Source organism: Anoplopoma fimbria, chromosome 5, assembly GCF_027596085.1.
Source record: "Anoplopoma fimbria isolate UVic2021 breed Golden Eagle Sablefish chromosome 5, Afim_UVic_2022, whole genome shotgun sequence".
In the NCBI taxonomy this organism is placed as follows: Eukaryota; Metazoa; Chordata; class Actinopteri; order Perciformes; family Anoplopomatidae; genus Anoplopoma; species Anoplopoma fimbria.
Window position 1 is genome coordinate 6,724,032 of NC_072453.1, and position 12,161 is coordinate 6,736,192.

Below are 12,161 nucleotides of genomic sequence, written 5' to 3' on the forward strand. Positions count from 1 at the left end.
GTTATGTCGTGCCTATTCTTAATGAAGGTTATAAAATAATAACACTGAGGCTCACTAGTCTGCACCAAGACGGCAACAACTTTATTACTCCGACCTCGTCAACAACAGCGCGTCGCAGCTTATCTCCCCGGACACATACACAGTAACACTGTTTACAAGAGGAAACTTAAAGTTATTCATAGCTTTCACTAAGAGACAACTTAACAAAATAGCTGACACTTGTTTGATACTATTCAGTATGGGCCGAACTAGCGCGCTGTGCTTGTGTAAACATAATGCTGGTGGATGAGCGAGTGCGGACAAAGCAGATCAGATTGTAATGTCTATATCATGTTTATGCTTCTCGAACAGGTGTATTTATAAATGATTGACTTTAAACTTGAGCAGGATTTATTACACTTACTTGCAGTAACAAGTGTCGCTGTTATCAACTCAAGTAACGGTTCAGCTTCAATTGACCTGGTTCTGTAATGTACTGTAATGTAATGTAATATGTAATGTATTCACTATGTCCACCGCAGCCTCTATGATCTGCTGTTCACTGACTTGGTTGTGTGTGTTTGTGTGTGTTTGTGTGTGTATATATGTGGAGAGCTCCTCTACAGCCCCAACACAGAGCAGGGTCTGGAGTGTGATAATAAATACTACGGTCTTTAGCCCAAGGGCTCGATTAATACAGGATTTGGGTTATTTGCTTATTCATTGCGTTTCAGGCAGTCATATTGTTATGACGATTAAAATAAGATTTACCGGGCAGCACAAGACAAGACCTTGCCAAGTGGCCTTGGCAGTAGGGATGCCTTGTTGAGAAAATCTTTCCACTCAATGGTTGATAAACTCATGAGAATATCAGTGTTACCAATTACATTACATTTTACAAGAAAAGATATTCAACGTTGACGCTCAAGACTCGCATTTGTCGATGCAACATTAAACTCCCACTGGTTGGTCGTGATACCTGCACAGTGGTTGCTTAATGAATAACGCCCTGTGTGTTGCATCCTCATTGTGGTCTGCCTCACACAGCCAACAGCTTGGGAATCCCTGGGATAAAACATTCCCTATTTCTGTATATGAAAACAAGGGAATGTCCCTCTAAAATATAGTAAAGTGGGCGACAGTCTTGGGATGTGGGGTTGAGTGGCAGTTACAGTGTTGTCAACCCTGATGATTACAAGCTGTATGAATGGCTGTTCCCATGGTTTTGTGGCTTTGTGCAATGGGAACAGTGACCCCACTGTAATCCATGGCTGTTTACATTCCAGCAGATCAGTTCCTACTGAAACCATGGGGAAGGAAGGGCAGGGGTTAAAGAAGACTCTCACGAACCATATCTCTACAAAACCAACACATGCCTCACCCAGAGCACACACTTTGTAAACAACCCACAATGATCCAATATGGAAGGCTTGCATTGTCTTATCAACAAGAGCATTATTCCTTACCCTTTTCCCTCTAAATCATCTGCTTCTCTCTCTCCAATCCATCTTTCAATCTTAAATCATCTATCTACCATTTTGGACTGTAACACAAACTTGTGTACTGCAGGCAGTCTTGACTTCCCTCTCCACTCGGTTTCCCATGCATGGCTGTGAGTGGAAGACTGGAGCTCCCCTATAAGTATCCCTAATTTTATGGGGCGGAGTGGTCAGCCTCCACTTATTCCCTGCATAGATTGCCTGAAGGCAAAAACACAGCTCAGAGGCCCTGCCCACTCATCCAATCACTAGCAAGCTCTCCTCATTACCGAACCAACAAAAGCTCCTCAAAATTGGTTAAAAATAGCCCTAAATGTCATGTTTCGAGGGGCTAGAGAATGGAGAGAGTGTATGTGTGTTTCAGCATGTCAAAATGTCTTACAAGTTTAACAGCAAACCTTGCTTAGTGATTGTATATGCTTGTGTCTGAAAGATTCAGGAGAGAGGCAACAGAATAGCGTGCCTCAGGTTAAAAGAATGCACAAATGTGTGGAAATGGAGAGAAGTTTGTTGAAATTCTCTCAGTTCTTGGACTGTGCTATGGGGCAGGGGTCCACCATTTCAATTCCAGTAAACACTGGAAATTAATTGAGTTAGGATGAAATGAGAATGACTTCAACAGCTGAAATGTCATGAGAACATCATGTCCTCCTCAGAAAAACAAGGGATATGGCTGTGGTACAGACAGTCAACTGCAGTCAATACAGTGTCTCTGAATGGGCCTTTTGTGCAGTGCAACTCAATAGGTAGATTCGTCTTATTTGCAGGTATACTTTGCAGGTTCACTCGGAAATTAAATACATTAATTGGTAGGTATCAGAAAACAATGTGCTATTCTATTCCAATGGCCTCCAAATAAAGTGAGGAAATATTGTAAACAGTGCACCGTCAAGAGTCATAAAAGAGGATTAAAAAAAAAAAAAAAAAAAGCAAATCAGCATGAGCTCAGAGACCACAACAGAGATAGAGACATTGCAAAGAGGGAGGGGTGTGCGAGTGTGCTAGTAGGAAAAGGTTACAATCAGGTCAATGCAAGGTCAACGGGAGCTGGCTGTTGTGTGGGATATTTGGGACCACATAGCAAAGCAGTTATTAGAGCGTGGGTGTTGATCATTGTAACTCGCACTGATGTCATTAAAGTGGCTTTGTTGAGCTGGAGAGTTCTTTACACCCACATACCTGCCCTCACCACGGGGTGATAATGGATTTTGTGTGTGTATGTGTGTTTCGCACATCACTTAAACAACTTGAACAGCTTAGTCACACAGTTGTGTTTGGGCAGCCTCTGTTCATGTTGTTCGTTTCTCTTTACCTCACCTCTAAATGATTATAGGACCATTCTCTTTTTTCAACAGTGATAACTCAAGACGGCTCAAGCTGCGGGTTTCGCAAACCTTGCAGCACCTGTTCCTGACAGACTCCCATCGGTCCCAGGTGCATTCTGTCACACACACACACACACAACACACACACACACACGCACACACGCACGCACACACACACACACACACACACACACACACACACACACACACACTACAACTCTGTCCGATACAGACACATTAGTTTCTACTGTTAAACCTACTGTAGAAAGGCTTGCTCACCATATGACTAGAGACAACCACAGCCCACACACTCGTGCTTTGCTTCCATAGCGTTCTGTCCTGTATCCCTTTAGTCAGGACAGAGACAGCCAGAGCTCTCCACAAAACAGAGAATACCTCTCTCCCATGTTACGCAGGCCATGCTAGACGGTTGCTGGACAAAAGGGACAAAACATGTTGCCTTGGCAACGCTCCCCTGAAATAACTGCGTTGGCTTGCTCTGGGGAAATCTAGCTTGTACATTCAGCGAATACTGGAGACTGAACTGACAGTGGGCTTTGCGAGCACAGTTATCGCATTTCCATGTTTTACAGCTAACAAACTGTATAACAAACTGTGTAAGTGCTAATATTCAGTCTTGGACACACTAAATGTCCACTCCCTACTTTGGAGGCCAACTCCAAGAACTAATGCTTAAAGCTGCACTAACACATTAGCCTTGCATGGTAGCACATGTTCTATGCTGGTACACATTTACATCCTCTCCATCCTTCCAATCACAACACTTTTTCTCTTTATCCTGCGCATACTGAAGCTACATTTTACCAAGCTACCACTTGTCTCCTGTACATAACTGCTCCTCAAAGCCACAGCTGCTCCAAGCATAAAATGATGGCAGTGGTGCGTCGTGTTGGGTGTTCACTGTAGGTGGGCAACCCCAAATCGATGGCTTCAAAAACTGTGATCCCTCCCAGGCCTCTGCTAACCCATTCCTTTCCCCCAGAGCCGTGCCACATCCTGCAGGTTGGGACCGCAGTCCATCTGGGTTTGGTTAGACTCAAGACACAAGAGTCATAAAACTAGGCCGAGAGGAAAACGGAGGGGCACTTCCTCATCTACAACCCCAACCAGTGCGCTCACATGGGGGCTCTGATGTGGTCTGCAGCAACGTTATACTGGAGAAAGCTGGCAGTCTTTAGATTTGACCTGATGCCGTTAACAATAAAGCATCTAAACTGATCTTAATGTCAATCTCTTTCTTGTGTTATTCTGAAACATGTTGCCCTGAATAGTTTAACCGCATGTTATATGCCTTCCACTGAATACTTCATATCTGTGTATCAAATTTCAAAACAATACCTATCATCAACTATGGGTAAATAACCTACTGCACATTAATGATGCAATAAAGTATTACATTTTGGCATCATTGCACAAACAAATTGTTGCAATAATGGCTAAGCTGACTTTTTCAAAAGGCAAAACAATACTTGCTACTTAGATTTGATCACCAGTAAAAACCACGTTTTGGCATTAAATGTATTTTACGTCATTATCTTAACTGTCTTTAAAAGTTAACAACGCTTTAAACTGCATTTTATGAAATCCTACAATGCCGCTCAGGTTCCAACCCTACCCGATGTTCAAACAGTCCAAATATAAATTTTCCCTCTTTGTCCGCAGAAAACGAGGGCCAGATAGCGAATCTCCAATTAGCCAAGATTGTGCAGCTGTTTATTCAACTCTAAACAATTATTCTAATGAGTTCGTTGTGACAAGTGAGGGTTCTATATTTAGTGTCATTTGATATTTCAAGCTCCAGACCCTTGCTACCCTCCTCTCCTTTTGATCACTCGTTCAGAGCGGAGATGAAAAGATGAAGAGTGACATCCAGAGAGAACGATGAATGGAAGAAGCACATCTGCCTCTTTCCTTTGTCTTTCCCAGTAAACACATCATCCATCCTTCTTCTGGTGTCATCATTCTCCACCAGTGCACAGAAATACAATTTATTGGATAGAGTTTGACATTTTGGCCGAACTTTTGCGTTGTTTAGTAATGAAAACCTTGGTTTAAGAAAAAAAACTTGGATGCACAATGCAAATAGTAGCCTTTCCACTCAACATGTAGACAATTTCTATAGGGGGAAAGAAATGACCCTGAAGGGCACAGTAAAGAAAAAAATAAATAATCTACACAGCATCCTAGCTCCTGCTGCTTCTATTACATAAACCCTCTCAGCATATCTCTCCGCTGCCAGAGAATGCCACATACAGTATGAAAGGGTCAAAAGCAACAAAGCAAGTGCTGTTTCAACTACTTCTGCTTTCACCTCTTTTCAAAGCACATCCACGTTTAGAGAAAAACTGTAGTGTACTGCTCTGGGTCAATCATTATTCAGCATGCCCACGCGGTGCAGTGCATATAGAACCCACACACTATAGTATTCAAACAAGTGACCTACAAACACAGGCAGTCTACATTTTACTTTTATAATTACTGAAAGATATTCAACTGCTGACCCCAGTACAATTTACGTAAGGCATTAGTTGTCCTGGCATTGAGTGTTTAAAAAAAAAAAAATATATATATATTTTCAGAACAGGAAGGTATTATGGGGCTCATGCACGTGTTAGCCGGCACATGACTTTTATCATTATTATCAACACCATATGCTGTCACTCCATTCCTTTTGACACCGCTGCGCTAGTTAGCTTAGTGTTTAACACATTCACAAAATACTCTGTTGGAAGAGAGCAAGCGTTGGTGTTAACAGCGAGGCGACTGCCTGGTCAAGTGGCAGTGAGCGCATCACATCCTCCAGGTATTCCTCTGAAACATCCTCATGTGAAAAGCTTTCACTGAGAGCGGGAGGTACATTATAGTATATCAAGCAACAGTTAAACCAATTGTGAATAATGAAATTGTGGTCAGGGCCTTCATTTAGATCAACTGAAAAGAGAGTATTATTTTTTATTTTTGTCAAAGCAAAAAAATAAAACAACTCAGCAGCTATCAGGAGGAAAGCTTTCACTCACCATTTCGTCCAGAGCATAGCGAAGTAAGCCGTGCTCGTAAAGAATGAAGAACCTCCTCTGCCATTTCTGCATGAAAAATAAATTCTTGAATTACTGACATGGTCACATCATAGATATCATAACAAGCCCAGAAGTGTGCCACATCAGCATTTTGTAAAGAATAAAGCAACATGTGAAAAAGATTGGGTTTTGAAAACTGTTTCTTGTTTTGTATTAGCCACTTTTAGCTATGACAGTTCAACAGCTACTGTTAGAAGAATGGATAAACAAAGATTTTTTTACTGGATCTGGAAATTAATCTGTACATTTTGCAATTAAAATGTTGAATCTTGGCCACAAGACTGAAATGCATACACATACAACCATTAAACACACAAGGGCTAGCAAGCTTTTGTAAACAGCTGACATGCAGTGGCATCCCAGTCCTTGGCACACTTTCTAATACATCCCAACTTCATAAGGGTTTCAAGCTAACTGGTAATCAGATCATTTTTCTTCATAAATAAATATATTAAGAAAAAAAGACAGGACAATAAACATAAATAGTAAAAACCCAGTTTTTTATGTCACAGCTGAATGAATCTGTCTTCCAGGATATATAAGTAACATGCAAATAACCTTAAACTGACGATATCTGACAGTATCATGTCAGTGTTTGCCTAAAACGCATTAAGTGCACAATGTTAAGGATACCAGCCGACTGGGGTAGATGAAGCCATATCATATTTTTGAAATACTATGAAGACAAATTTTATCTTTTGGTTACACTTGTAAATTCTGCCAATATTTGTGGAAATGATATGTTGACGGTTTATATTGATCTCTTTTACTCATTGGCTTGATGCGCTGCCCCCCTCCTTCCTTAATGCACCGTTTTGTCTCAGTGTTAAATATCCTGGGCTCCGATTCCAACTGAGCCCAATCCATAAAATATTGAGAGGTGCTTTGTAACCTAAAAGGCACTGAAAGGTCTCAATTGGGGTGCTGATAAGCTTCACGGCTGATGTTAAAGCGACACTGCAGTCATATCCATTAAAAGGTGATGGATATCTGGCATACAGGGTTGTTGTTGGACGAAATACAGCCGCGGACCAGCATCCTGTCAGATTAAAGTGGTCCTAAAACATGACCCATCCAACAGGTCAGCTCTTTTTTCTCTGTTATTTGCTTGTTGGTCAGTATAAGCCTGACCAACCTGCTCACCTCAGCACTAAAGGCCACCAATTATACATCAGCGGTGAAAAGATGATTGCAGGAATAGGCCGAACACATCAGCGATTATGTCAAAGCAGCAGCAGTATGTTGACAGTAGTTGAGTCCAAGGATCCAGAGGTGCTTTTCCCAAAAACCCATATGGAAGCCATCAGTGTGGCTGTGAGAACTGGGACTTTTCCTTCTCCTCCCCCACATTCTCTCTTACTCCTCTTTGGGATGTACCACCACAGTATAATCTGAGAGCTGATAAAGGAAGCGGTGCACCAGAGCAGGTCTCCCATTACATGATGCTAGGGGGAGCAGGACTCATGAAATAAAGTCAATATTAGGCTCATTATAGCTGGAAAATGACACTTCTTCTGATAGAGGGCCAAGCCTCCCACAGGAAGCTGCCGAGTCCACGAAACTGCTACAGGAGCCACAATAACCAGACCTCCTGTTCGTCAGATGTCACACGAGACATCTGACGAACTTGGCCCTTGTAGGTTCCCTAATTTACAAAACTTTACCAATCTCGTAGTCAAAGCTGTCGAACACTAAATCACAGGCACTGCACAAATTGACTCATGGTACAGACAATGGGTTAAATAAAGTTGTTCCCTTTGGAAACCCCCCCCCCTTTGTTTTCATGAAGCTCCACCAAATGTCTATTAATAGGAAGTCAAAAAGAGATGAAGAGAAGAAACAATGCTCTGTTCTGAACATAATCAATTTCAAGTCCAGCAAAGAAACCACTTACCCGAGATCTGTGTAAAGGATTGTCAAAATTTGTCCCCTCTGGTGCCAGTAGCAACCATCCTCCATATATAGGCTTTGCCTGGTGAAGGAAAACACAATTAGCCTTGAAAGCAAACACTTTAACAGGCACATTAACATATTGATTAACAGTTCAATTGTCCACATTTGAATGCACTGTAGATATAACCGGAGGCTAGTCCCTAGTTTCAAACTGTATCCCAATATCAGACAGGATTACAAGGACACACACATTTTAGCTCAACCCCGGGAAAGTGTGTATTAGTCACTTGCTGCCTCGAGTTGACTGCAGGCTACATTCTCCAGCTGGCTGTATTCCAGAGCACCATGCTGCCCTGGGAAAAAAAGGAAAGGCTAACACACATGATTTTCCCTCTGATCCTCTAAGTGGGTGGACTGGTGGGTGGAGGGGGCAGCAAGAGGCAGAAGTTAGCAAGAAAAACTGGAGGAGAAAACAGGAGAGAGGAGCAGCACAGAGCCAGAGAGCTTTTGTGACTCCAGATTTGCAATTCAAACTTGTACTGAGAGAAATGCAAGTTGGCCTGGCCGTCTTTCTTAAATCGTTCCGGTGCGTACTTGAACTCCAGCCATACTAGTAGTCAGCATTTTTTCGCTGAGCCAAAAAAGGTTCTGCATAACCACTGCAAGATTGTGTGTACAGGAGCACACATTTTACTAAATATGTTTACACTCAAATCTCACCTACACGTAAAGAGCTTAACAAATTAAGTGCCTTACGTAATCCAACAGCATTCCCAAGTCTGCGGAACAACAGCCAACAAATGGAGTCAAAAAAGCCCTGACATTTAAAGCCGCCTGGCACCTCTATGCCCCTCTATCAGTGGGTTTGATTACAGTCATAACTTCATCCCATGTAAAGCCAAATATAATCCACTAAAATCCTGTTTTGCTCTCATCACAGGAGGTACAGCATATCCCTAAGCTCTGTGATTTTGTAAACAAAATGGGAACCTTCAATCAGACGTCCAGCTGTAATCTCAGACAGTCAAACGTTAGCGCTGACTTGAACGGGGAACAATATTCAACTTTTGAAAGACAACCTGAGAAATGACACATATGAATAGCAACTAAGATAAGTTATTTGATAATGTGAATGCAGGAAAGAACAGTTGGAAAGAAGTGTTGAAAGGGAATCCCACTAGTACTGGGACATTAGCTTCATCCTGGCTTAAGTCTGAAGCCCGAGGAGAAACACTTAGACCGAGTGTCACATCTTTCCTCACATGACCTGACAGCAGCACAAATGGCAAGTCCTCCCAAGAGAGAGATATAGATGGAAATAATCTAGGTCATTTTTTACCCTTCAATGATTCAGTGGATAAACGGAGCCATTTGAGTGAGTTTGCGTGTGTTCATTTCGCAATCCCCCACCAACGTCTTATTACCCCACATCATAAATGACTATGTATTACTGCACAAATGTCGTGGGGCGACAAAAGGAATGAAAAATGTCTTGAGTGGAAATAGATTCAATGGCCCTCAGTATCTTCTCGTAGTGAGACTCAAAACAAGGAACAACATGGCCAGCCTGTCCCGGGTCTCCAGCTTCTGACAGCCGATGATAACCTTTCACTGGGAGCAGTCTTCAAAAAGGTTGATAGCCAGTGGGTCAGAAATTCCACTGAGAAAAAAACCAATAACCTCAAGACTATTTCCATTCCAACAGAGTAGCCATTGGTGATTGTGGAGGTCACAGAGACTGGATATTGTTGACTTTAAACCTGTCCCGTTAAACTGCTTACCCAAAGGAGTGATCACGATAGCAGGCCAACAGAGTTAAGTGTGCCCTGATGTCACCTTTTACAACCTATCAACAAAGCAGTCCAGTAAGGAAGCATTATTGGAACCTATTCATTTGTGAATATGGTCATGTGACATAGCATTATGATTATGACAGCCATCCATTCTCCAATTACTTTAGAAGGGAACTTGACAACAGTGTGGCAAAGAATAATAAGGCAAAAGGAAGTGTTATAGCATGGGTCATTATAGCAACTTTTTGAAAATAATTCACACACGTCACCCAAATGAGTCAACATAAGCAGTCGATAATAGGCTATTATGCTGTAAGGAAGTGAGCCAGGTGGAGGCATGTATGAGGCATATATCTGCATGAATTGAGGTCGATAAATGCCCTGGCCTGGAAACTAATTATGGACAATTAATCTAACCTTTGTACTCCATGGGCTTTTGACACATGCCAAACCGTTTGAAATGTGCACACCAAGCTGACAAGTTAAAACAGGCTTCCACTTCTCCATTACTATAGGCTAAGAACATATTAGCAAAGAATATGAAATGGTTAAAACAAAAAAAAACACATTAGTTCACCTGATTTAAGTCTTCATCGTTCAGCAAATGTGATTCTCTGGGCTTGAAGCAGTTCTGGCATTTACTTTTGTTGAAAATGTTGGCTTGAAATTTCCTACAAGGATTGTCTTTGAATGACATGATTGACGGAGAAGGCGACACTTGATGAGGCAAAATAAAAAATAAATTAAAAAAAAAAAAAAAAAAAAAAAAAAAAAGTTTGAAAAAACAAAACTGCTGGTGAAATATCCCAGGAAAACTTTCTAAGAGAGAGGCTCGAAGACCATTAAATAGGAACTATTGCGTTGTTCACCTGTCCTATGTTACCTGAGGCGGAGCACCACCTCCCGTTAAGTGATATCTATGATGGTCATCTTGCGTGAGGGGGGGGGGTCGCCTCCCGCAGCTTACGTCGACCTGCTCACTTTTTGTTTTTGTGCACACGCGTCGTAAGAAGTTGTCAAATTAGTATAAACGAAAGCGCAGACAGGTGTGTGCGCTCCTTTCCTTAATGACGTCCCACCGACGAGGAGTCAGCGCTGCACAGGTGACATTCCGGGCCTCAAGCTCGCTGCAAAGGTCCCGTCAGCCTCCATCGGGCAGGAGCGGCTTTACCGAGGGAGTGAGTCCACTTCAGCCCCTCTCTCTCTGTCTCTCTGCCTCACGGGTGACACCGCATTCATCGCCGTTAAATCTATTGAACGCTTCTAAGGTCTCCGTTCAAGGCCAAACACCGTTATCCAACTTTACAAACGCCATCGACTCGGCTGTCACGCCGCTGGGTCCATACCGTCGGGGTCCCGTTTCGTCGTAGCACCGTTCCCGTTGGCTCTGGTACGCAGTCTGCGGTCGGTGTTTTCGTGAAAAATCCTCGTTCGGGCCGTACAGCGGGGAGGCGGGGAGGAGAGAGTGAAGCGGTGAGTGACAGCAGCTTCGACCAATCAGACGCGCCCACAACCGAGGCCGTGTGTTCACTGTCCAATAGAAATCCTCTATAGTCTCCAATACTCTCGCTCAAGATAGGTGGGCTTTAAAGGGCCCATGATAACAAATAACAACTTCTATGCAAAACTGTGATGTTATTAATACTAGCCTGAGTTAATATTTTTCATTCCCAACTGAAAAGACAGACTGCGGCTACATTTATTCAGGTTACCATTGTTTTTAGTAGAGCTTATTTATTTGGCTGATGTTTTTATCCAGGGAGGGGTTTGTGTGGTTTGCTAATCTTTAAAACCCATAACAACAGGAGAATACAGCAAAACAAAAGTTAAATACGTGTTACTGTTTTACCAAACATTTATAATTCTTTCCTTTCTTCCAACATAAAAATTGCTAAACAGTCTAAACTGTGTTACCTCAGATGAAAATGATACTAGCTAATTATTGAGGCTTTAGTTGGTAAAGATTACATATCACTTAAATATAATAACACAATGATTATTTCAACTTTCATGGACTGATGTGTGCATACAGAAGTCTAAAGCCATAAAATGCATTCAGTACTACAAAGAAGTGTTTTCTTGATGGCCTATTTTTAAACAAATGAGAGCAGGCTAACAAAAGCTCACTACATCACTTTCATCATGTATCTCTAATGAAATTTACATGACATGTCATTACATGACAGAAGACTCAGTAACACTGCAGTCTTGGAAATTACACTTAAAAATAAGTGATTTATTAGATTTCATCATAACAGATGCATAAATAACAGATGCAAAGCATGCATGTAATACACTTTATGATGGTTTGATTTGTTTACATTATTACATCTGTTTTATTATTGGGGCTGATATAGTAAGTAACAGAGGAAGGGACCGTGATGGATGCTATTTTTACACTAGCACTACTACTACAACTAAATGACATTTCGATAGATGCAAGTAGAGACAATAAATGTCTCAAATATAATGCCCAAATACAAGCTCAAACAAAGCCTGTCAAATGTTTATTTTAAACAGGGGGAGCGATCCTGAAGTGTTTTTTATTTATTTATTCAAGGCTCTAGAGCACCA

The 12,161-nt window shown here is 41.8% G+C and overlaps 1 protein-coding gene across 7 annotated transcripts in view; it reads right to left on the reverse strand.

Annotated features, from left to right (window-relative positions):
• si:ch73-103b11.2 (myosin phosphatase Rho-interacting protein) overlaps nucleotides 1-10,319 on the reverse strand; it is a 46,258-nt gene extending 35,939 nt beyond the window's left edge. For all 7 annotated transcript variants that reach the window (XR_008531220.1, XR_008531218.1, XR_008531219.1 and 4 more), the window contains exons 1-3: nucleotides 10,165-10,319; nucleotides 7,796-7,873; nucleotides 5,842-5,907 (exon numbers count right to left, since the gene is read on the reverse strand). Coding sequence is in view for 3 of the 7 variants with exons in the window: in XM_054598560.1 (XP_054454535.1) it covers nucleotides 5,842-5,907; nucleotides 7,796-7,873; nucleotides 10,165-10,284 (264 nt within the window). In the remaining 4 variants the exon portion in view is untranslated. The remainder of the gene's footprint in view (nucleotides 1-5,841; nucleotides 5,908-7,795; nucleotides 7,874-10,164) is intronic.
• Nucleotides 10,320-12,161: the final 1,842 nt, after the last annotated feature.